Source organism: Columba livia, chromosome 3, assembly GCF_036013475.1.
Source record: "Columba livia isolate bColLiv1 breed racing homer chromosome 3, bColLiv1.pat.W.v2, whole genome shotgun sequence".
NCBI lineage: Eukaryota > Metazoa > Chordata > Aves > Columbiformes > Columbidae > Columba > Columba livia.
This window is the reverse complement of record NC_088604.1, coordinates 114,472,451-114,499,649: the sequence shown is the minus strand read 5'-3', so window position 1 is coordinate 114,499,649 and position 27,199 is coordinate 114,472,451. Positions and strand designations below refer to the sequence as shown.

The following is a 27,199-nucleotide window of genomic DNA, read 5'->3' as shown; positions in this document are numbered from 1 at the left end:
TATTCCTTCTGTCTGTATATGTATTTTTGAAAATGTACTTACAAAATTAAAAGTTAGTATTTATGTTATGAATACCTAACAAATCGTCTTTTGAAATGGAAACCTCCTTGATTTAACAAATACATTTCATAACAGCCAGATTCATGCACAGAATAGAATATGTAAAATCAGATACTGTATTTTTGACAGAAAATGCCTAAGGCACCTATTATAAAAGAGGAAGCACTTCTTGCACTATTTATCACCTAGTCAAATTAAAATATATTCTAACAAAGTAACCTCCAGAACACACTTTTCACTTGCAATGTAGCTGAGATGAGATTAGTAACACAGTAATAATCTTCCCCCTTTCCATAATGACTTTTGTCTCTAAAGGCGATTGTTTTTCTAGGGGTTACTTGAAAATTAAAGACTAAAAGAAAAGAAGTTCCTGCACAAGAAGGGGAAACAATGCAAAGTTGTGATTCTACCACTTACCCAACAACTGCATATATCTAAATGGAAATACAACGCTACAACTACTTTATTCCATCCTGGAGGTTAAACCAGAAAATTAGAGATGATGAATGCTGAGGCTGAGGTAAAGCAGGCTGAATTGTTACTTCATTTTTAGAGTACTTTCTGCAGCACTGCCAGGAGCCATCTGCTCCTTTTGATTAGCAGCAAAACAATCTCGCATCCTGAGGGAAAGTGGATGGGAGGTGGCTGATGGATACAGCAGAGTGTTTGCATCTACGGAAAATCAATTTAACCACAAAAATCAGAATGACATTAAAGGAACAAAGCTTACCTCTTGATCTGTAAACATTCTACTACCAAAAGATATTGCTTTTTATAGCTATAAACTTATGCGCCTGTGTGATGCAACCACCAGTAAGTTCACTAAACTGCGCTTTGTGAACAATACATCTCATTGTCTCAAAGGTGACTCTAAAGACACTTCATGCTCATCCTATTGCCACAAACCTCTGCCAGCAAAGACAAAATGTGTACGCATCATTCCAGTATAAATTAACTTCAAATTATAATTCTGGGGGTCATCCTGTAGGTGAAAGAATTTGCGCTAACATATTATTCAAACTAGGGAAAAGACAAAACCAAACCAAACCAGTTATGATAGACTCATGCTCATAGAGCATTTCAAATAAATATTGCATTTAAACATTTTCAGAGAACTAACACTGATCTGAACCAGAGCACATCATCACATAACGGTACCTAGCTAAACAATAAGAAACATATACAATTCATACGCTTAACACAGCGCCTGAGGCATTCTGTACTGTGAAGTGTAAACTCAAACACAAGAACATCACGTAGCCCGAAACATTTAACATACCATCATGTACCTTAATATTTTCTTCAGCCTCACAAAAAATTTCATAAAAATATTCTGAATTGAATTATTCAGGCCCCTGGGCAAGCCACTGAAAGACTTCAAAGTTTTATTTAGTTTGTGCAAGAGGACTTTAAAGTAAACAAGAAAGGAAAAAGAAATAGAAAAAAGAGGAAAGATCTTTTCACTTCCTTGGTACCTTTTCCAAACCTTAGTCTTCTAGCTGACAATGTATTTTTTCACTTATCACACAATCCAGCAATCTCTTGAGGGCTAACTAAGCTGCCTATTTTTGTGGAGTGTCCAGCTGTTTATAGCTGACTTTAGTCAAGCGAGATGCTTAGTGTAGAACACAGGATTTTATGCTGAGGGCAATTATGAAAAATAATGGCAATATCCAGAACAAAATGGTAAGGAAAACGCTTAATTGAAATCCACACAATGTGGCTCTAAACGTTGCAAAAGTGACCTTTACACAGCGTATAGAAAGAACTATTCTCTTCTGATAATGGTTTAAAAGGAAAAGGATACAGAAGAGCTCTTCATCTTGGCTACAGGAAAGTTTCTAATCAAGCATCTGTTTGAAGAGCTTATGAAAGAAGAGCAGATAATTACTAAATACTAAAAGCCAAATGGCAAATGCTACCTCAAGAAAAAAGATATCACTGTTTCACCAATAATCACCAGTTTTAAAGATCTACTGTTAGCAAAACAGATGACACATTTTTCCACACTGCATGGATTAAATGCATTAATCCCAGAGGATTTTTGGTCAAGCCAAAAATAAAACATAATATTTCTTCTTCTTCCACATAGGAAGATCCTCCCTTACCTGAATCACATTTCTCTGACTCTCCCATACTTGGGCTGAATGTACAGATATCATGCGTATAACTACAGATATGTGTATAACTGACGAAATCACTTCCACCACTGCTTCTATTTGTCACCACATAGGGCCCTATTAAATCCTCTGTATACTTTCCAATAAGTTTTAAAAGCACCATCAAATTTTACATTGATATATGGCTACTCTATTTTATTTAGCCCTGAAACCTACAGCAAAAATTAATCATTATACCTGTTCACTTTGAATACCAGAAGTGTTCACTACATCACCACTTGAGACACACAGTTTGCAATCTACTATCACTAGCAGTCTCCGAATCTTGAACAAACATCTAGTTTGTTACACAAAAAGAAACAAAATGTTAGATGTTAATGTTTTAAGAGAAAAAAGTTGTTAGATGGTCCATGTTTTTGTAAGGGTAGATCATAAGGTTGGCTGAGCTTTCTAAGTAGGTAAAAAGATTTATTTAAGTGTTGTGATGGCTAATGCAAATACTATATTGCTGAGGATGGGATAAGTTTCTAAAGAAAACCAAACTCCATGAGTAACCAAGAATTCTTTAAAGATCAATACAGAATCTCATTTCTGGTTAAACTACCTGAAACTCATCAAGAAACTCAAACACTGGGACACGGAGCAAGTTGCTCTCTCAACATGCAAGGTATAAAATGATTCACTTTTTGTGGACAGGTTTAATAAATGGAAGCTCCCACAACACTTACCTTTCTCGGTCTTGTTCGAGGGCTTTTTGCTCAGCTTCCAGACTGGCCTGCAGCCCAGCCTGTTCGCCGCAGGTGTTGTTCAAGGTGGCAAGCTTCTGCTTCTGCTCCTCGATTTCAAAGTCTATCGTCGAACGACGCTGCAAAGCAGAGTGCCGTCTTTCTAACTTCGCGACAGCCAGCTCCAGCGCCTCCCTCTGCTGCTTTTCCCTTGACTCAAGGATTTCTTTTTCCTTTTTGCGAACCTTTTCTTCCTGACGAGCTACATTGGCTGTGAATTCAAATGTTTCCTGAAGCTGCTGCAGCTGATTTGTGCTGGCTCTATACTGGGCAAGCTGCTCTTCTTTTTCCTCTATTTCTTTCTCTATTTGATAGAGAGTGTTATCTAACCCTAACAAGCCCCTATCAAGGACTTCAGAAGCCCTTCGTTTTTCTTCCAGCAGAGCTGGCAAATGATTACTTTTCAGGTACTCAAGCTGGCGTACTTTAGATTGGAGCCTGTACTCTGCTGGCTTTACCTTGTCAACTTCTTCAGCCTTGAACACAGCATCCACAAAGTCTTCATCATCTCTCTTGAGATTTAAATGCTCCTCATGTGCAAATATTAAGTGTTCCAGAGCTCCTTTGCCATCTGCTATTTCCTTTTCTAGGTGATCCATTTGCTGAATTAAATCTTTTTCCAAAAGAGTCAATTGTTCCAGTTGTTTCCTTTTAAACTCCACAAAATCATGCTGTGCTTTTTCTAACTCTTGACAGTTTTCATCACCTTCAGATCGGGCTTCCTTGACTTTCAAAAGAGACTCCCTAATATCTTCAAGATCTCTTTTCTCTTCTTCAACTCTTTGTACATCCCCTCTCTTCAGGAGCTCTATCATTACCTGTTTTTCTCTAAGTTGCTCTTCTAGATGAGTCACCAGCATCACCTGCTCCCTTTCCTGTTCTTCAAGTCTCTTTTTTTCTGATTCCAGCTTAATATACTGTTCATCTTTTTCCTTTTTAAGTTTTTCTAGTTCACGGAAAATCTGCATTTTCTCTGATTTCTCATCATGATTAAGTTCTTGTAGTCGCTGCAACTCCTCTTTGACCCGGGCAAAAATTTCTTCCTGCTGCTTTGTCTTTTGAAGCTCTATCTCCTGTTGTTCCCGTAATCTCTCTTCTTCGAATTTTTCCTTTTCAGCCAGCAAATCCTTTAACCTGCTCTCAATGTGAACACTTCTCCGTTTGAGACTCTCTTCCTGTTTTCGAATTTCCAGCTGTACTATTTCTGTCTCTTTGCGCTGCGACTCTACTTCTTGCTGCATTCTTACAAGTTCGGCTTTGTCAGATCTTTGTTTTTCTTCCATCTCTTCTATTTGTTTCCTACAGTAAAACATTTAAATGCAACATTTCAAACTTTTCTTTCTAAAAGACAACATATCCCTTAGAAGTTAAAATGGTTTGGACAAGGATTTTGCAGTATATATAGCAGTTTCTTTTTTCTTTTTAATAGTTTTGTTTTGCCAGAGATTAAGACCTTACATTGCTTGGAAGTGACTCAATGCATGAGACAAACAGTAAAGAGATTCAGAAAGTCTATACTGATAGACCATATCACTGCACACAGTGAAGAGTAAATACATATATTTTTATGCATACATCCATTCTTATATACACAACATCGTATAAAAGGAGCTCATTAGAAATTTGCCTCACCAAATTTAGAGCCAATAGATTAATTGAAACAATGTCTTCCCTTTAGGTGAACCCAACTGAATTATTGATAAACAGGATTATAAGATTAGGTACAGATGTATTTGAGAGAGAAATTACTTTAAGACAAATTATTTTGTCCTGTGTAATATTTCGTTAAAGGTTCTAGTGCATTCCAAATGAGGACAGACTGAGACTTGAAGGTCACCATGATCCCCATGAATACAGAGACAACCTGCATATCAGATGGTTATTTTGCAAGAAGTCACATAAATTAAAGCACAAGTAAACTGACTTCAGCACAACCTGAATTCAAATCCTATCAACATAACAATGAGGATAAACATCAGTGATTCTGTTGCCTCAGTTTCTGAATAACACCTCGAGCTTCAGAGTTTCAGGGTTTTTCTGAGTTTACTTAACTCAGTCCAACCATATAAATAGCTCTTTCAAAGCAGAGCAAGCAGTCTAAAGCTGAGATGACAGAAAGTGTCTTTCATCTTATGAATCTAATCAATGCTGTGATCTGCAAGCAGGTGACAGCTAATCCTTCTAAAGTCTCAGCAGGTATGATGAGCCAGAACAGTCAGCTCAGTTTGCCAGCTCACAACAATACTGATTGCAAAATAATGTTCTGATAAGTATGATGGGTATGCCCACAGCAACACTACAATTTTATTGGAGAGAAACAGAGCTTATAATGTGAGTTTTTCCAATCAAACTTCAATCCAAAGACAACTAAATGATAAAAAAGATCTGAATAAAGAATGTAATTTGTCATCTTTAAAATAATACCATGAAAGTTAAGAGTAATACAATTGAGCTTGTCTGTTACTAACCATTAACAGTTCAAGAAAATAACCAAATAGAAGACAAAAATAAAATTACTCATACGAGGATCATCTGCTTGCTGAGTAACACCATGTTTTCAAATTAATGATTTAAATGAGTCTACAACATGTATATATACACACACAAACACACATAAAGACCACCAAGAATGTTACCTTTTACTTTCTAATTTTTCAAGCTCTTCTCGTTGCTGCCTCTCAAATTCTAGCCTGAGTTAACAAAACAAAAAGAACACAGTAAAAAGGTTATTATTTCCTGAATATGACAAAAAATAGGAAGCTATGATGTAATTCAATGTCTATTTAGAAGATTATAACAATGGTATAAATCAAAAGTCTTATAAAACTACTTTCTACGATAACAGAAAATATTTCCTTCATTAGGGTTAGAAATTAGAGATCATGCTGTCTGACACGAGAACAAACAAAAGTAAATGAATTTCGGGGGGTGGGGGGAAACTAATTAAAAAGTAAAGGTAAACAAGACAGATAAATGATTAGCATAGCCCCTGCAAGTTAACTACATGCAGACATGGCAATCAATACATAGAAATTGAATTTCTCTACCTTAGACAGATCGGTCCTTTTACAGGGAAAAGACTGCCATGGGAGGCAGGGGGGAACAGAGCGATCAATTAAGAAAGGAATTGATAGAAAAAAAACGTATTAGCGGTACAGAATATTTACAAGTCAACAACACTTTGTTTTCCGAGAGGTTAAATTGGTTAGATTCATGGAACATTCATCACATTACAACTCAAAAGTCAAATGTAAATAATTACTCTTTCTAAACACATTTTTCAAATGCCAGTGACAGTTAAATTGATGCCCATCATCCTATGGTTTATTAACTTGGCCACTTCTGAGAAGGGAAAGAGCTACGAAACTAAGCTACGGCACGCTCACAGATCTTCCTTTTCCTCCAAAGAAATAACCTATGTTATTATAAGGTGACCTGTGGGGTAGAAAAACCTCAAACTCCTGCAAATATTCAAGTAAGGAACACAATTCAAACTCATTTATCTAAAATATTTTGAGATTTGCACATAGTTAGTTTGATAAGGTTTTGAATAATCAAGGAAGAGTATGTCTTTTTTAATATCAGCTCTTACTACAGTAGTACAGAAGTTATTTCAATTTTCTTTGAATGATTTGTTTTCTAAGGAAGTTTTTCAAAATAAATATTCTCCTTGCTTTTTCAAAGCATAGAGAACCTATATATGGACTTAAATACTCGACTAAATACACAAATATCCAGTCATTTCAGACCTGCTACATCTTAAGGAGTTTAAAGGTTAGGAAGATGATTCACAAACACTGAAAAAATGCAAGACTGCCCCACAAGTTAACTTCAAGTATGTGAGGAACTGCAGCTTAAGATGTCATGACCACAATTATACAGTTTTAAAAACATTAAGACAGATTTAGTATTTCTTTGTAAAATCATACAAATGCCTATGACAAAAAGGACTCACCCTTGGAAATGTGCAAATAATTCAATAATAATCTAACATTTATGAAGCGGTTTAAATGAACTTCGACTCCTATGTGCTCAAGCAGCATCTTTCTAACTGTTGCAATAACGGAGAAAGGCTAGTTTAACAAATTCTTTTTTTCCCTACTTCTCACAAATTCATTTAAAAATACTTTTTACAATGCCTAAGAGATTAGCAAATGTAGATTTTTATACACCAGTCCAGACATTTGGAGCCTTCATACAAACATCTCACCAAGAGTCCCTTCATGGTTGCATTATGACTGTCCAGGCTGGGCACTTCTAGGCACTATCTCAACATTACAGCACAAAGAGAGATGAAAACAACTTGGTATTTTTCATTTTTATCATCATTTCTTTAGCAGCAATGCAAAATCCACAAAGTTACGCTAAGAGAACAAAGAGCTATCTTAATGGACTTTCAGAAAGGAAAAGCTTAATTTAATGGTTATAACACACCTTAATTTTTTCTTTAAGCTATATGTCAAAAGACCTTTTCCTGGCTACTGTCCACGTCTGGAATTCATAACCGTTAGTTGTCACTTCTTACCCAGGGCTTGGCTGACAAATACCACTATATCCGTCATTACTCCAGTCCAAAATACTATAGGCCCTGGGGAATATAGTTCTGGTCTGTGGAAATGCCGATGTCTGTCGGGCGCTGTCAGATGGAGACCGATTTTGCTCCGACAACTGGCAAGGGTGATTTACAAGTATCCCCATGCTTGGTTAAGCCCCAATGAAGTAAAGCGTTTCAGGATCAGCTAACATAATGTGCAAAAGCCAGGGCAAAATCTTTTGATATTTTGACTGTCCTATAAAACACATAATTTGGCAAATGTATTTTATACACACATAAAAATGGAAACTAGCTTTTGATTGATACAAGGAAAATGAGCCACCATAGAATCAGTCTGATATAAAAACAGATCAGTTGTGAAAACGCCATGATTTTCACTTGGAGGAAGTGTCTCTAATACCTTCAACAGTGGTATGATGACAATCAGTTTTACCTTCCGCTGAAATGAAGCAGGTGGTGCTCAAAAGGTTCAGGAAACAAGAATAAACTATGCAGAAATGGTTCTTTCTTCAGTGAAAATGGCTATTTCCCAAAACTAAACTTGGATCACCATCAACACCCCAATCAAGAGCTTCCAAACACTAGGCCCAACCGTTTTAAAAATGCATATTTAATGTATTTTAGACAAGCACAGAATATTCCTATGAACAGACAGGGTAACACAGCCTGGTGTTTTGCTGCTATGGAGATTTGGAGGTGCCTAAGAAGGTCTGAGCTCCCTCTCCCACCAGGATTTACTCACAGTGTCTCTGTTCTCTATCAAGGGCACTCATGCTGCAGCCTTTATTTCTGCAGGGGTAATGATGATGCCTTGTTTCTTTAGCTGGCTGCCTCTTTTCTTGATATATTTAGGAATTCACCACTTTTTGAGACCATTACCTCAGCAGTATTTGCTTCAAACTGGTTCTGAGTTCAAAGTTATTTCAGGACAGGAGAGAATCTGGGGAGGCAGGACAGGCTGCCAATGATCGCAGAAACCTTGTGTCTTCAAGACACTAGCAAATAAATAAACCTCAGCATCACCAAAAACATCATCGGCTATAACAAATCACTGCCAGTTTTACAAAGTACAGATGCAAGACTGATGTTTTTCAAATTAGCTTATGCATAATAGAACCCTTTTTCACATAACCCCCTGCTCCCTTTAGAAATGTGAGCACTACTGTGAAGAGGAGAAAATATTAACTTGAAATTAAAAAGAAAAAAAATACAAATATTAAAGACTAGAATCCACTGTTCTTTTGTAGATCTACCACAAAGGAACTTAATCTGATCATAGAATTAAATATTCACCATTTTCCTGGAAAACATAGCATATCTAGTGATAAGAGCAGAGTAGATAAGCTGCAGAGAAAGGAAGTCAGTTCTACTAGCACAGTACTACAATAGCTTCATTTATACAGCACAAAAGTATGATCTGGTACTACACATATTAGGAAAGACCGAGTATTGGCAGGACTACAAAGATGTTACGACAACATTCAGTAGCCCAATTTATGAAATTAATTAAAAAAACAAAAACACAAACATGCTAAATCTATGACAAGACCAACGTTTCTCACGAGTGTTTTTAGAGTTACAACACAATGTAGCTAATAAAAGGTCCACAAATGAAATCTTCAGCATAAATCTATGGGCAAAATTCTATTTTATCCAAAGTTTATTATCTGAAGCAGTGTTGCATGACACCAGACTAAAGACAAAGACTGGCAAAAAGTACAACAGAGAATTTTGCATGTTAAGCGTAAATTTTATGCAACTATATGGGAAATCAACTACCAAACACAAAACCCCACACACAACAAAAGCCACACACAATTCTGAATACACAATTAAATATAACACTGGTTTTCACACAGCAAAGATACAGATACAGTCAGCAAGATCCATCATTTATCTGCTTTCACAACAACTGCAGGTTACCCCACAGGCTCCTCTGCCATTGATTGCTAACCATGCTAAATCTTACAAGCTGTTTCTTGTAGCCTACAGAAATTGCAAATCTAGCTGCTAGCCTTTAGCTTTTCAATACTGAAACTGGAAGAAAAGATGGTCTTGAAAGTGCTAAGTTAACAAGCAGAATGCTGGTCAGCTACAGAAGTCATGAAAAAAACAGTCAGATACTGAATCTAGACCTACACTGCTGGCGGGTAGTTCACGATTACATTATGAGTTATGGTCTACTGTAATAAAGGGTCGTATCAAAGGAAGTTGTCCACATCCTCCATTGTCCCTGATTACAAAAAAAAAAATCCAAGCCAAATTTAGTGTAGGATATTCTTTTTCATCGGCACTTTTCCAGGAAGCAAGGTGCTCACTCCTACCTAATGCCTTGGATACAATTAACTTGGCCACAATCACCTTGGCCTGTGACAGCCAGAGATGGGATTTACGGAATGTTTTACCCAGGCTGAGCAGTCACCACACAGAAGAATCTGCAAGGCAGCACTTCACTTGCTCAGCAGCATTCCCGGCACAAGCACCCTGCAAGCCACCTATATCCTTACAGACATGGTGCCATTGGCTTCAGACTATTACTAAGCCCTAAACGCTTGGGGTCTGCTTTATTCAAAACATGGTTGCTTTTGTTGAACTTGCAATTAGCCTCAGGTACCAGTTCCCTTTAAAGGAATTTCTGCTTTCTGCAGCATTATCTCTTTGGACAAGTCCAACACATGACCAGAAAAAACCCAGTGCTATTGCAAAGGAAAACCAGTGTTAGTAACAACATAAATAAATGTAAAATTATGATGGAACCCCAGCCTGAGCTGAAAAGCTGCTGTTGCCAAGTTTCCCTCCATAAAGATGTGTCAATTGTGGAAAGTACTTTGTTCTACTCATTTGTAAGACCAGGGCTCAGTCAAACTGTGGTGCAAACTTCAGAGCCTACCTTCTCTTTGCAGCAGTCACAAAAGCAGTAAAAACATATTTGAGATTTATTTATTTTTAATTCCAGATCTATTAGGACAACAACCACTTCTGCACTTTGTGGGCAATGTGTATTATAAAGTATGGCATCTACTGTTTTAACCATAGTTTAAGCACCTAAACATAGGGATGAGAGTTTAAATGATGAATATGCAACCATGAGCTTCCTTGCTTAGAAAAAACATACGTACATAGCAGTAACTATGGAACAACCTCAGACAGGTTTTACTGCTCTCAAACAAGTGACAGTCATGCAGATCTGCATTCCTCCTTAATGTGAGCTTTAAGCATAATCCTTTCTTCTGTTTACAAATTAAGCAGGACAAAGTATCTATTCCTGCAAGCCAGTTCACAAAGATTAATTGAATGCAGACTAGCAGGGGAATATCAATACTTAGCCCTCTGCTCAGAGTTTATAGTCTAATAAAACACAGGCCTGAAAGTGTTCAGGAATAGGAGGATTATTTCACATAATCTTATCCTCAATTTCAACAGCAACAGCACTCTCATAATCACACTCAAGAAATGAAAATAAAAGTTATAAAAAGTTTTAGGAAAAATGGTAGCGTTTCTAAAAATTGCTGGATACGTCGATAATTTAATTCTATTATTCATAATGTTTGATTTCCAGGAAAGCAAGGCAAGATGTTTGAAGAGCTGATAATGAGAAGGGAAGCTATATTCCACAAAACATATCAGGGAAAAAGAAGAACTCGCTGCCATCTTCTCTATCATAGAGACAATCAAGTAACTCTCCAGACTTTCTCCCTCTCTTCTATTTTTTTTTTAATAAGGGTTATTGGAAAAATCCTCTTTCTAAGACACAACTTGGCAATATCTGAAGAACATATGAACTTGTTGGGCAGGTAAATAATTCTTAGGCCTATCTTCGATTACGCCTCCTTGCCCATATCATTATATTTTGCTGCAAATCTGAAAAACTAAAAGTGAGCCGATGCTGCAACAATCTGCCCTACTCTATGCTGACTGTGAAGTCAAAATCAGTACTATGGGCTATAATGCAGTGATTCGTAACAGTATTGTAGCAGAGTAATGTTATTAGTCAGAGAAAAGCCCACAGTAGCTGATCAATAACTAGAGGTAACAAACAATACCCAGGAACTTTCCCCAACCCACAGAAAATATTTTATCAGTAACTGTCACTAGAAGCTTTTAGATAGAACTACTTGAAAAGCTAAAGAAATAGAAAAATAATACATATATTTTCTGATGTTCTCTTTCATCTGTCTGAAAAAAAGACGTAATTAATCATCAACTGGTTCACTATCTTGAAATGTCTGTGCGTAGCTCAGTAGCAAAAGAGTAACAGTCACATTTGAAGCAGTTATTATACATACGCACTGTTTTTAAGACATTGCCTAACTTGAAGTTATTATTACCTATCCAATCTTATGAAATTCTAATGGATAAAGAGCAACCCCACAGTAAAACTTGGGAATAAAGCTGCACTATCCAAGCCTCTAAGTCAATTTCTAGTCAATTTTTGAAAAGGTGGTTAAAGTGCTTCATCTCACACCCAATTCAAAACAGAGGCACTAGCTATTGAAAAAAAAATAAAAAATAGAACAAAACAGCATCAATTTTCTGTAAATCACTTTAAGAATACTGGTAAAAACATTAAAACCAGCTTCTCTAAAATAAGCAGTCTATGTCATTGTAAGTGTATAATAAAACTGGTTTCTACATCCTAACTTGGCCACCTACTAGGATCTATATAGGTAAGAACAGACGACATTAATTTCCCAGCCTTTTTGTGCTTATATTGGTACTATACGAACTCAAGAAACCTTAATTTTCAGTTTATAACACATTTTTCTCAGCAAAAATAGTTAACTTTTAAGAAAGCATAAACGCAAAATTTGTCACGGCGTTATTGTGCTGAACTGCCTTGGTTATAACACGAATGTGTCCCTGACTCCAGGTACAACTTTCTCTGTGTCAGGTCTATCCGTGGGGCTGTTTGCTGGTGCAGTCACGCTTCTTGCATTTAAGTAGAAAAATCCCAGGTAAAAGAAAGTTTTAAACAGGATGGTAAGTTCCTCAGTGTCCCTTCACTCTATTTTCTATCATGGACTAGTTCAAATAACCTTTCTGAAAGACTCTGGCTTCATTCAGAAGTCCATTATTTAGCAAGCATATACTATTAACCCAAGAACAAAATATGTTCTATTACTGCCATCTGGAACACTCAAAATGAAGATCAGTTGCAATTTTAACAACCGCATTTTAGAAGGTACTCACCCTGGATTATAAAGCATAACTGCTGACAGGTTCTCACAAGATTTTGAAAGATCTGTCATAGACAAGCTGAAGGAAGACAGCAGTCCAATCTAACAACAGACCAGAAAATAAATGTATTAGACAAACACTGATGTGCTTACCAACTCTTACTTTGTTTCACTCGAAATATTAACTAAAGGATGTGATGCAAGTAAAAAAAGGTATTCTACAACAATCAAGGTATGTATACATTAGCAAAAAAATTGTGAAAAGGTTTAAATTTCCGAAACACTGATTTAATCTCACCTTTCTTTTCTCTCTTAGTTTAGCAGCTTCTTTGGGGTGGTTAAAGCGAAACATATTGGTTCTTCCAAGTAATATAACAGCACCTGATGAGAAAAACACACACCATTCACTGGCAATATAAAAAACCCAGACATGTTCACACACACAAAGGTCAATCATGTTCATTCAGTTAAAAAAATAAGTATAGGTAGAGAAAGCAGTGGAAACAGATGCCCCAATTTGACCTGTACACCCTTCAACAGCTTTGGAGGCTACCAGAAGGTACCAAACACAATGGGAACATCCATAAATGCGACTAAGAACAAACTGTTATCCATCCACTACTGGTCGCAGTCAGGTTTGAATTCACCTACACTGAAAGCCCCAGTTCTCCATAATCTGGACTCTGATTTTCTTGTTTTTCTTCTTTGTGTAGAAAAACATTGAGGTTTATTGTCACTCAAAGCAGGATTACTAGACTTCTATACCCAACAGTTATTTTCTGAGGGAAGAACCATGAATAATTCATATTGCTCAATGCACATCTATTATTGTATTTTATCAGTCAAGGTAGAGGTCACAAATAACATAATTCTGGGTAATTCCTATATTTTAAAGACAATGGCACCTAGATGAAAACTTTCCTACTAAGAAGTATATTGTCAGCTATGTGTCATTGCTGTCACAACATGGAAGTCTTCCAGGTTCACCACCACAGAATCAAGCATTTATCTGTTGGTCAGTGTGAGGCATTTTTAAAATGAAAAGGACTCCATCACCCTCACTTTATGAAAAATAGTGCACTTCCACTGTTCACTGCAAACAAACTCTCACCATCTGAGAATGAAATGCTGTCCTTAATAAGGAATGCTCCTCTTAAAATTATCTTACTATTGACCCAAATAAGGCCATCCAGTTTTGCAAATAAACAGCAAAAAGCATTATTGCCACATCATTGCTTCTCACTGTCTATGCAACACCTCAGTTTTGGACCACAGGAACTCAGGTTTATCTCAGTCTAATCTTAAAAAGAATTACCTTCCCTAAAGATGCAAAGTCATTTTGACACCACCTCTGTAACTGGTGTGATGCTGCAGGTTGACCTTTCCTTTGGGAATTGCGCTGGGCACACTTTTTATGTAAGGATATTAAAAGGGGTCCATGATGGTCACAATTGCTGTAGTGAAAGGGCCAAAACTGTTTCTGTTTACCACGACTTCATCTGCTCACCCAAACCTGTTCCCCTCTTGCTGACTGCCTGGAGGGGGATTTGGTGACAGCAAGGACTTCTATGGAAGTCCTTCAGTTATCGAATCTTAGAATCATTTTGGTTGGAAGAGACCCTCAAGATCACTGAGTCCAACCATAACCTAACTCTGGCACTAAACAATGTCCCTAAGAATCTCATCTTTTAAACACCTCCAGTTACTTTCAAATGAAGATAAAAATAATAAATGGTAAATATTTTTACCATGTTACTAGGTGGAAGCAACTTTAAATAAACAGATTATACTTTCAGAACATTTACAGATATAGATACATGTTCCCAACTTGACAAATTTAGAAGAGGAGAGAGGGGATTAACAGCATGTCCATGACAAACCCAGACAATGGATCATATGAACAACTCCTAAGTTTCTCTTTTAGTATTTGTCTGAATCCTACGATCATGAGCCTAGAAGGAGATGTGACATAAATCTGGATGGGAGGAAGGAGAAGGGACACATACATGCCACATGATGCATGGCTATGGAAGTATTCAGTGCACTAACATGGCCAATGTACAGATTAGAAGGCAAACTACAACTCCTTCATTTCTCCCATCACATTCCTCTTTTTTATCCAAATGTGTCACAGGCATAATTACTTAATGATGCCACTTATTGCATTATGGTACCTGTCTGCAATTTTTATTTCTTGTTGTATTCTATTATTAAGGAAAATCACTACAATCTCAATTCTCACTTGATAGAAGCCCCTTTAAGAAAAGAAGTCTGGACAAAACCAGACAGTCATATTTCCTAAGCATAGGTGGGACTGTCCATTGTTGTACAGTGCAGCTCCCCATCACAATGCAAGTGTGCAAAGAGCAGCATAAATGTCGTCATGGAATCATAACTGGATTTGCTATGGGGTGTGCTTTCCGTTTATTTACTGTAAGCAACAATTCTTGTTCTCCTTGACTGTTAAATGGCAAAGTAAAAAGTTTTGTCAAATGCAGTGACAGTACTAAGAACAGCAACAAAAACTAAGCAAAAGAAGTCTCTATCATTCATGAAGCTCTGATTTCTTAATTCAACTGGCCTACACAGAGCAATATTTTGGAACTGTGCAAACAAATGTACCTATAATTAAGATACTTGCAACTTGTAAAAGTCATTTTCCATTTTTAAAAGGTTTTTTTAAAATTAATGAACTATAAAAAACAAGCAGTGGGAGGTTATGTTAAGTACAGAAAGGTTGGCAGTTTGGCCTAAAACCAGGAAAATCTTGGTTTCTAGTTGAGGATAAATTTAAGGTAAAGGACAAATTATGAGTATTAATTCAGTCACCTCTAGAAATCCTACCATCTGTTCTTAAGAATAAAAATTATAGTAGTAATCTGCATTTACACAAAAAGGCCACATCAGCCAGAATTCACAAATGCTGCAAGTAATCTGAAGAAGGAAGTGATAATTAATTAATATGCTTTTATTTTTTTTTTTAAACTCCATGCCAGTCTAAAAACTTAATACATTTTCAAATGAACAGTTATTAATGATGAACGGAAACATTTAAATATAGTAGCAGTTAATCAGCATTACCTAAAGAGGATGTTTAAGGAGGCTGGTACTTCATGCTGAGAGACTAAATGCTAACACAGCTAAGACTGACTATGCACGAGCCATTAAACTCATTATTTCATCAGCTTTGCCCACCTGACGTCATAACTGCCATCCTTCTGTCAGACTCAGGCTGGCTACACAAGCTACAAGTCAGCTTATGCAGCTGGTTTTCACAATTTAGGAATGCAAAGGAATGCTCTCCCCTTCTTTTGAGTTGCAAATTTCTTTAGAAAGACAGGAATTTGGGAAGAAAAAAAGTCGTGTTTTCACTCTTCACAGTACAAAAATCAAGTTGTAACATATGCCTGGAAGAGGTAAATCACATCCAAACTCCTACTTTCTTCTGAGGCGCAACAAACCTTTCCTGCCTTTGAAATTCAGTAGGATAAAATTAAAGATGAATCATTGCAACTGCAATTCTTTTTGTTTATGCTGTTATGTGCATTAATGCCAATATTTCTATTGCTAACAACTTATCAGTGGGATTTAACCAAATAGAAGATAAAGGGGGCTGGGCTTGTTTGGTTTCTTCTTTTTTTGCCAGTATCTGTACAGAAACAAGTGTGTTATGCCTCTGGTTTTGCATAAAGAAATAGACGCTTTCCAAGATCAACGTCCTCTACACCAAAACTGAAAGCCAACATTTGAATCACTTGTTTGAGTTCAGAAAAGGCACCAAGACTCTCCTTGTTCAAATCTGCATCCTTCCCTTGTTAGAATAAGCTTATAAGCTCACTCTGAAAGCTCCTTTGCAGGAATGTAAAGTGACTTGGTTTTTCGGCAGCTGAGCTGTGTCTCAGCCTCACTGCTCAGGCCTTCAGCTCACTGCTAAATGGCAAGATATTCTGGGTGCTCCTGGAAGATAAAACATCCCAAATCTCCTCACCAGCTTACGTGTTAGCTCGTCCTTTCCAGGCCAACACAATGCACCTTTGTTCCCAGCTGTCCTGCCTGCTTTTTCACTTCCAGATTGTAAAGCTTTTATATTAAAATTATAATTCTCTAAATTTCCTACATAAAAGTTAGCCTCCCCCTTTTTGTCATTTCCCTACAGCTGCAGCGAACAGATACTCCAGCTGAATCTCCTGCTATTCAAGAGGATTTGACAAAAGTGTTAAGTAGGACTGGCCTGAAGCTTCAGGAGGTGTCTCTGATATTATTTTAGTCCTACAGAGACCAATATTCTTTTCCCTTAATATTACAGTAACCTAAGCAATCTGGCACAGAGTTTAATTTATGTATAAATGTGGAATGAAATCAAAAGGTAACTATCAATTCATACTCAAGATTATGAAGTGACTTAAATTAGTAAAGAATTCTCTTTTCACCACATGGCTATGCTTTGACAGAACAAAAACTTTGTAGCCCTCCTGATCGTTTTGGGTTCTAGTTGAGAACACATGGAATTAAAATTGATTAAACAATAACCCTTTTATACACACAGACATTTTTTCAGTGCTGTTGCCAGCAAGAAACAAAGATGCGGTACCAAAAATGACATTACACTGGCTAATACCTTGGTTTAGTTGTGTGGCCTCTGTAATCTGAATACCATTCACAGAACACTGCGCTCCATTCAGTGGTATTAGATTCACAGTACCGTTGAGATTCTCAAAGATGCAATGCTCACTTTCCAAATCAAGGCCATGAAGAACTAAATACAAAGAAATAAAACAGCTTAATTAGTCTTTCAATGACTAGTAATATTAGCATGCCAATATTAATTTATTAAGGACATATTGCACTAAATATTTGAGAGTATCTTTTCTCTTTATTCTGGACAATGTTTTTTCCCTTCTTTCATCACATCATGCATGCCTAAATGACAACACTGTTTATTGTTTTATTGTAGTGGAAAGGGAAGTGAGCTGGACTGCTTGGGTTTTTTGGTGTAACGTTCCTTCCTCCTATGTTTTAGCACCAGATTAGCAAATGCTTCTTTTCTTCTGATAGCAAACGGGAAAGCAAAATTTATATATTTGTGGAGAAAAGGGTTTTTTGACCCGTTTCTTGGAAATTACAAAAGCTTCTTGACCTTAAAGCAACCATGCTGGTCTGAAAAGAAAGGTTATGATTTGTGTTTGTAGACTAATGATGGCTGAAATAAGGTTCTTACCTTCTACTATACTCAGGCCTTTTATCAATCAGTTATGCTACTTTCTGTCTCTTCTTCAACTAATGTATGATTGTCTCTACCAGTATTGTTTAATACCACAAAGCAAATTTGGTAGTTTCATTAAATTTATATAGAAATTTTAATCCAGGCACTTTTGACCCACAAAAACATACCAAATCATTGTATTTGGCTCTCAGTCTCTCACCTGAGAATTAAAGGAGTCCAAAGACTCCTTTAGGTGTAAGAATATAACAATACTGTCACTATACAAAGGTTAAGAGAATGACTGTGCAGTAATTGAGACAGGTGCTGTATCAAAGAGGATGGTATTTTTAAATGATGCTATTTCAAAAGAAGCGATAAATAAATTAGTAACAAGTATATGAATAAATTTTAAGCACACAAGCTATTCTAGGAGTCATGCTCCTTGAAGCAAGTCACACATAATTCAGCTCTCAAATTTTCTAAGACTTAATATATGCAAGAACATATAGACTGCCAATTGAAAATAGGAAAAAAAAAAATGAAGCTTTGTTCACATATTGGGACAAAGGAAAGAACGTCAAAAAATCCCAGATTCCATACCAATATCCTGTTCTGTCACAGCGTCTTCTCTGCCAACATACGTTTGGCCCTCCTAAGTAAGAGAGAAACATACAGTATTTTCAGTTGAAATCTCCCTTCCTCCCCCACAAAAAAGTTATCCTTCCACTCTCTCTGGTTGACCTGAATGAAATATATCTTTAAACATACAAGAGAAAAATTGGGTAGCATTATTAGAATGCTTTCACAGTCAATTATTATACTATATTATTAACAAATTCAAGTTTAAACTGTCCTTTATATTTTTGAGGCAATTAATCTACATTCAGATTTCAAGTCAAGTTTTACAGTGAAATGAATGAAAACCCAATATACATGGGCAGGAATATTAAACATTTATCTCTGGTTAACTATTTGACCCTCAGGATAAACCTAAACAAGTAAATTAACAGATATTTTAATTAAATCAGTTGCAACCTCTTAAGAGCTTCTCTTACTGCAGTGGAGCGATGTAATGAGCTTTTCTTACTACGGTGGAGAAATGTAATGAGCACTATATTTAGATAGAAAATTAATACTACAATTTGTCAACTAAGAAAAAAATAATCATGAGGCATAGGGAGGCTGTGGAAACACAGATGCGTATTTACCTTCAAGTGGTACAAGATGATACCTGTACTGAGCAGATCATCATCAATGCCAATGAGATGAGGCAGTTCAGAATCCAAAACAACACCTATCCCTTCTTTCCGCAGAGCCAAGGTTTGTTCCTGTAAAGGACAAAAGTCTATTTATTAGGATAAGCACGAAATACCACTCTTCCTTCTTTTTCTAGAACACATTATATGTAACTTATTCTGTTACATCACACACCAAAAAAAGGCACTGTATTTTTTCTGTAATTGTGTCTTTTATATTTCCATTAAGCATTCCAAACTTGCTTTTCACAATATCTGTGAAGGTGTTATTTGAAAGAAACCAGAAAAACAGCTGAATTCTACCAGATAAGGAAGATCAATCAAGAGCATAACAAAGCAACGCTGTCTAAAAGCAAGCTACATACCACCTTGCATAATGGTGAGGAGAATTTAAAACTCCTCAGAATTCAGTATGACTAAGGTATAGAAAACTGGAAACTCTTTGACGATGCTTTAGATGAACTGAACCTTGCTCAGTAAAAACCCCAGACACCTGAAAATTTGTTAAGTCTAAGCAGTTAAAACTTCAACCAATGCAAGGAAAGTATTGGCAACAGTAAATGAATGTAAGAAATATTTGCAGCACTTAATTTCAATTCTTCAAAATTCCTTTGGGCCACCTTGTAGGATGAAGCGTCATTCAGGAGGACAAGTGAGAGACTTCAACCTTGGATAAAATATAATGAGATGTAGTACAGATCAGACAGTCTATGCAACAAATAAGAAACTCATGATTGCTTTGAAGTATGTTTTAGTATTTATAAAGTTTATTTTTCAAGTTGAAAAAAATGCTCTTGGCTTTTAGGCCTGTAAGATAACAGCAACAGAGATTGTGAATGCGTACACACACCGCCTTTCAAAATTAATGTGTTTTTCTACGTAAAGTCATCAATATGCTTTCTTCAGAGCCAAGCAAGACACTACACTGCTAGTAAGAAAAAACAACAGCTAGATTGTTATATGTATTTTCCCAAGCACAGCAACTTGCAAATCTGAAGAAAACAGATGTAATATCTCATGTCCCTGCACAATACAAAACATCACCAATAGTGACACTGTTTAAAAAATTCTAAGTATGGATACACCTGGGCAAGACAAGATGATGACACAGCATACAAAGGACACTCCAAAATAAAACTGGGAAATCCCACTCTGGCCATGGATGAATGAAAAAGGTCTCCCAGGTTCAGAAAACCATAAAGAACCTGTGATTCATGTTGCCCTGCAGCTCTCTGACATTCAAACTGCACCTGGCTATTCCTTGGTATTATAATAGCGTCACCTTATAAAGCCAAAAAATGCTGCTTAAATCACGGTTTGAGTGAAAAAGTATTTTCAGTCAAAAAATACCTATCACATATTAAATATTTATTGAGTAGCATCTACTGTTATACATAATTTATAATGCTCGTATACGATGAGGCTGAAGACTTCAAACATTGACTATTGGCGGTCATATACACAACTGCTGACACCTTTGCCCCAATGGAACTGATAGAATATTAAGAGCTGAACACTTTTTCCCCAGCATAACAAAGCATTTGCCAACATCCCTGACCGAGGAAAAAATGGACTTCCCAGGAGGCTAACAAATTATCACTGGGTGAGAAAAGTATCTCACAAATAATTAAGAATAATTGTAAAAATGATTCTTCAGTTTCCAGTCTTTCAATATTTAATGCATTTTTACTATATTCAGAAATGTAGCATATATAATGATGATTTAAAATAGATGTGTTGCTTATTTATTCAGATCTAAAATTAAAGAGCACAAATTAATTGAGTTTCTAAACGTTTATTTTCTAAATTACTACAATTCACACACAGAATGCATCCTGTTGATGGAAGCATTATCATAAATGCAGCGCACAGTAGCTGCGATTAACTAAAATGGTTTTTTCTTTACTACTTGTAAATTAGCTTTTCTCTTCAGATAGTTTACTAAAAATCCTCAATCTTAATTAGGTATCTGGACTAACTGCTAAACTTTTAGTCATTTGGTTTAAAATTTAATTCCAGATTCAAACGCTTCTGCAAGGATGCCCCCAAACACCAAACTGTGCTCTTTTGCCCTAAACTGAAATCACAGAAACCTCTTTATCACTCTCTTCTCCCACAGTGAGAGAAAATGATAAAGGTCAGAAAGTAGCCAAATTGTCCCTCTTTATTCCATGACGGCATAAGAAGGATGCTTCTGAAGGAGGACAGACCTCTTTTGAAATAAATTGAAGGTCTGTAAGCTGGTATAAGACAGGGAAATTATTACATTTGAGCCACGATTTGATTCACTTTAATTTGCGCAACACAATTTTAAGAAGCAGTGAATCCATAAGTCAAATGACAGGAGCAGGAAAGGTCACTGTCCCTATTCAAAAAAACACTAATTCAGAAAATTTCTGAAAACCTTAAGGTACAGTTTAAGAAAGCTGAATGTATTGCATGCATCTTTGCTTCAATTATCCTTGAACAGAAAAGTATACATGTACTCCCTCAGTATTTAAGTTGCATTCATAAACTCTGGAAAATAAAGCAAGCCAAGTGTTATCCACAAAGGAGCACTCCAGTTAATATAAACAGCTACTGTGTGAGGAGGAAAAAAGGTTTTCTTCTTTAGGAGCTCCTAGATCAAACAGACTCATTTGAAGTCAGGACACGAGAAAACCCTTCCTTGAGCCAAGGTTAAAATAACGGAATCATATTCTGTATTTAAATAATAGTCTCTTTGAGTTTAGCTCTGACTCAGCAGTCAGAAATATCCTCATATAGTAAATTCATTAACACTTCTGAAAGAGATCCAAGAGCTATTGTGAAATCGCATCCCTTCTGCACTCATGTTCTAAGTTTGCTGTATTAAGTGATACGGGGGCATCTCCAAACTCACAGCTAAGATATATTTCTGCAGTTTAGAAACAAAATGTTCGCGTAAAGAACTTACTTGAGCCTATGAGTTCATTCATCTTCACAGTATACAACTGCTCATGATAAAGAACACCTTCGTGATACATAGGATTTCTTCAAATGCATTTATTTACATACATACAAACACACATGAAAATGGAATCACAGAATTTTACTTCTTTAGCCAATAGGATATTGAATTCAACTAAAAAAGGAAAACGAGCCCAAAGGGTATTTCTAACATTGCTTGACCAATCTACCAGTAGAGCAAAATATATGCTGCTAGTGGCCCAGCACATATTAAAGAGCACACGTAATTAGCACACTGCCCTTTTAATGAACGGAACCTCTTAGAGGAGTTTAATTTTTGTTACACTTTCTAATGCAAAAACTCAGCTATTTTATTTAAAAATTGAACAGTTAGTGGCTGGCACACAGTCCTGAGAATACACTGTGCAGACACTTTCAGTAAAACATAACATTATGCTGGCTAAGTAAATTGTCCAGATGTCTATATTTAAATTATGCAAAAACGCATAATACCAAATTAAAGAAATTATGGGTAAAAATGTGCAACAGCAAAAGTCTTTGCATTAATATTTAACCAGACTAGTAGAGCAGATTCTTACACTAAGAGGTACTTTGGGTACATTTGATTTCACTGAAAATATGCTATTATATCCCGAGTTCACAAAAATGTCTGAAGATACTCGGTGGCCCGGCACTAACATCAAGCTCTCTATAAAATAAACAGATGTAAACTGTACACAAGGGAAGTTCTTAATTCTAAATTGCTTTTCCTCCAGTTATGTGTTCAGTACACCTTGTGTTCCCTTTAAATCACTGGAAACAAATGTTTCATACCTACAGAAAAGAAAATATTCCATACTGCTCAGAATTCAAAGGCATCTAGAAATGTTGATTTCCAAACCCAGCAGACACATGGCATTAAAGAGGCTACGCAAACAGAGAGAAGAAGAAATATGGATGAAGTAGACTCAGTTGGTCACTCTAATTAAAGTGAGTGAAAAACTCAGAACTTCATTTACAGTAAGCACAGGAAGGTTTCTGGGGAAGGATTGTTACCTGCTTGCCCTGTTTCATATACCAAAACCAGATACTTTCTAACAAACCCTGCTTCACCTATGGGGGTATTTAATGTGAAACAGTATAATTTTTCTTTAACAATAGCACAAACGACAAGAAGTTTGAAGTTTAACTTACAGCCAGATTTCCTAGTGCCTTAATAGCATGGAGAGCATTGGTCTCTTCTCCCAGGTAGCAAGTGATAGGACAAGAGGAAATGGCCTCAAGTTGCACTAGGGGAGGTTCAGATTGGATATTAGGAAAAAATTTCTTCATGAAAAGGGTTGTCAGGCACTGGAACAGGCTGCCCAGGGAAGTGGTGGAGTCACCATCCCTGAAGGGATTTAAAAAACAGGTCTATAAGGTTTTTAGGGACATGGTTTAGTGCCAGAGTGAGGTTATGGTTGGATTTGATGATCTTGAGGGTCTCTTCCAACTCAAATGATTCTACTATTATCAGTAAATACACCTTAGAGATTTGTGTCACCAGTACAAATTCTGAGCCTCTTTTGGCTCCTGCTAATTTTTCGACTTTAAAAAATTCTTACAGGAATGAGTTCTTTGGCTACTATGAATAAATATCAACATAAGAAAACACTTCTCATTCCCATTTACTCCTTTTTTTCACACAATGAAGTTGTTTTATCCAGTCTTTCTAAGGGAGTAAGAAAGATCACACAATCACAGAATGTTAAGGATTGGAAGGAACCTCAAAAGCTCATCCAGTCCAATCCCCCTGCTGGAGCAGGAACACCCAGATGAGGTTACACAGGAAGGCGTCCAGGCAGGTCTTGAATGCCTCCAGAGTAGGAGACTCCACAACCCCCCTGGGCAGCCTGTGCCAGGCTCTGTCACCCTCACTGAGAAGAAGTTTCTTCTCAAATTTAAGTGTACCCCAGTTTGTACCCATTACCCCTTGTCCTACCGTTGTTTGTCACCAAGAAGAGCCTGGCTCCATCCTCCTGACACTCACCCTTTAAATATCTGTAAACATTAATAAGGTCACCCCTCAGTCTCCTCTTCTCCAAGCTCAAGAGCCCCAGCTCCCTCAGCCTTTCCTCATAAGGGAGATGCTCCACTCCATCATCTTTGTTGCCCTATGCTGGACTCTCTCCAGCAGTTGAAACTCAAATTTGAGGTTAAAATAAAATTATTTATATCATATACTGATTCACTATTCAGCATTTTCTGCTTTTGGCAAGTTACCTTCCAAGAGATCTGTGCAAAGATGGGGCAAATATGGAAACAGCACTTCTGAAGAGAAATGCCTCCTCTCCTGGCCACCTCCCCAACTTTGCAATTTGTGAAACGTTCCATAATTCCTGACATTTTTGAGAAAACAAGAGGAAAAAAATCATTGGGGGGTTATTGTAATTGTCTGTCTTTACCTAGCCCTTTCTTCTTAGTTTGCACAAGGTCTAGCCCAACAAGCCTATAGACACTGTGCTTTCATGGAGATCATATCCCCTTTAATAATGTGCAGCTTTCTGCTTCTTTGCATAAACAAAGTACAACAATGCTAGCAGTGTTATCAGCATTCATAGCTTTATATTTTAATAACATGCACAGTCTGTCTTATTAAGAGAAAAAAAAAAAATCACTACATTTAATTTGCATTAGAAAGCAAAAACCTGTGTAGATTCACTCACCATCCCGACAACTGAAGAAACTAAACTCCAATTTACCAGCACAAACAATTTTTCACTTAAACTCTGTTAACCTGTAAATCATTTCTGCATTTACCTGCAGGTTGTCATCACATTATAAAGCCAAACAAGCCAAATTATAGATCAGTGAGGTTTTATAGAATAAAACCCAGAAATAGTTTAGCTGAATAAATTACTAGAGCTTCCATCAAACAATTGAAGTACAGGAGCTAAATTATTCTTCAATTTTCCATATTAATATACTGCTTCAATACTGTAACTAAATTATCCAATAATGAGGAACTCGGATCAACAAAATATTATCTTATTATTGTACGCATCATCTGTGCATTCCACAGAAGTCTAATTTATCTCCAGAGTTTAAAAATTTTCCAGATATGTCATTGGGATATCTGATTCTTTTATTATTGCTATATCACCCTGAATACACTTATGCACTTATCTACATTAATCAAATACTCTTGTAAAATATGAAAGCTTTCAGTGCAAATGAAAAAATACTGTTTATCATCATGTTTGATTCCCCTTCTTTTTCATTTTAAATGGAGGAATGTTTTGCCTACTTAGATAAGAGGCAATTCTCCAGCATGCAATTCCCTCCTTACATAAGCTTTAAAAATGTTGTTTGCAACTGTATTAAATTCCATATGGCACTGGTAAACAATAACTGTCCTTCATGAAAACGTCTCCATAACTTTAGTCTCGTTCTCCGACTTGCACGCACTTCTGCACGGCTCATGTAGTTGCTGAAGCCTCAAGCCTGATGCAGAACCCACAAAGCATTTCTATGGTGTGTACTCTGGTGTTTGACCAAATGCTTGCAAAGCATCAACCCGTTACCAAGTCCAAGGTCTCTGACAAAAGCCAGTTTGTGACTACACAACAAGATCACCACGCTTGTATCAAGCAGATGTAGGTCATGGCCGAGCATTGGCTCCATCTTATTTCTTTTCCCTTCCAAATACAAACTTTTTAACTGTTATTTCCACTCAGAGGTTATTCCCACAATTTGGGTGGCACAGTACTAATGTTTGGAGAGGTTTTTAATAGATCAAAAATAGCAGGATTTAAGAGGAATGCACTGCAGGCAGACTTCTGTTTTTTATTTACAGAAGTTATATCAATAATTCTAGATTTAATTCTTCTGAAAGAAAAGTGCTATATAAACAGATGGACGACTCTGAATTTTCAACTGCATTGCAGGCTAATTATTATATTTATAAAGAAGACACAGCCAACTATTGAAGTTGCACTCACAATATTAAAAGGCAAGCATATTAAATTTTCTGTAAAGTTGCCAGTAAGCCCTACAAAACACAAGAGAACTCACTTGATTGGTTCTGTAATTTAAGCAAAATTTCAGGAATTTTACCTCTGCTTAAAATTCCAGCATTGTTTCTCCTACCTGAGAGGGAAGAAATGAAAGTGACTTCCTATGTTACCAAGTGCAGCTCCCAAATATCCTAATAAATCATTTTATAGATTATGCTTAGTGTCTCATCCTTTATATAAGGTAATTTTTTTCAAGTATTTGGCCTGAGCTTAACTAACAGTTCATATTCATGTATTTTGCATTGTTATTGACATTCAGATGAAATAATTCTCTTCCTTCTCCAGCATTTATTCATTGATACAGTTACTGACAGCAGCCATATCCACTCTCCTTACTGTGGTTTTACCAGGCCAAGCTCCAAGCGCCTCCTTTCATACAACCAGACTCACCAGACCCAGGTATTTCATGCACCCTCTCTCAAGGGCATCTCCCTTGACCTTAATGACTTACACGCTGTTTTCCCAGGGTAGACGCAGTGTAGACAACTGCACCCCTGTTTCCCACTCACCGCACAAAACATCTATGTGATTCTTCCAAGATTACATTTCTCTTTCATGTGGACATACTATTTCATGAAAATAAAGCCTCACGCCATCCTCCCCGCCTCCCGTGGTGTATTACATTCTTATTAGTCCCAATGCTTTTGCACTGCAAATTATTTACCAGCAATCACCCTTCTATTATTCTAATCCTCAGCCATCCCGTCCTCTGCAAGATGTTCTGCTAAACAAATAACGTCTCCCAGCTTTAATATCAGCAAACTTCACTGGTTAACGCACCTAAAGATATTGCTAAATGTGATCAAGCCCAAAAAATGAGCTCCAACACCACCTCCCAAAAAACTCCACTACTACTACCTAGTACCACCACTTCCATCACATCCTCTGTATAACCATTTTTATTTATTTAAGTTTTAATCTCCACACTGTCTAATTAAGAAAGTAGTTTCCTCTGTGTCACGGAATCAAATGCTTTACTGACACCCACTGAGATGAGAACCAGTCCCACAGCTGTTCCTAGCAGGGATGGCTGACGGGCCGAACCAGATCCACACACACC

The 27,199-nt window shown here is 36.8% G+C and overlaps 1 protein-coding gene across 8 annotated transcripts in view; it reads right to left on the bottom strand.

The window, feature by feature from the left end:
* The window catches only part of KIF16B (kinesin family member 16B), a 133,394-nt gene that overhangs the window by 51,700 nt on the left and 54,495 nt on the right, over positions 1 to 27,199 (bottom strand). For 6 of the 8 annotated variants that reach the window (XR_010471770.1, XR_010471769.1, XM_021290996.2 and 3 more), the window contains exons 13-20: positions 19,109 to 19,228; positions 18,501 to 18,552; positions 17,316 to 17,453; positions 12,996 to 13,078; positions 12,711 to 12,799; positions 6,013 to 6,045; positions 5,602 to 5,655; positions 2,909 to 4,264 (exon numbers count right to left, since the gene is read on the bottom strand). Coding sequence is in view for 6 of the 8 variants with exons in the window: in XM_021290996.2 (XP_021146671.2) it covers positions 2,909 to 4,264; positions 5,602 to 5,655; positions 6,013 to 6,045; positions 12,711 to 12,799; positions 12,996 to 13,078; positions 17,316 to 17,453; positions 18,501 to 18,552; positions 19,109 to 19,228 (1,925 nt within the window). In the remaining 2 variants the exon portion in view is untranslated. The remainder of the gene's footprint in view (positions 1 to 2,908; positions 4,265 to 5,601; positions 5,656 to 6,012; positions 6,046 to 12,710; positions 12,800 to 12,995; positions 13,079 to 17,315; positions 17,454 to 18,500; positions 18,553 to 19,108; positions 19,229 to 27,199) is intronic. The other 2 variants (XM_005504993.3, XM_021290993.2) reach the window with 1 other exon arrangement.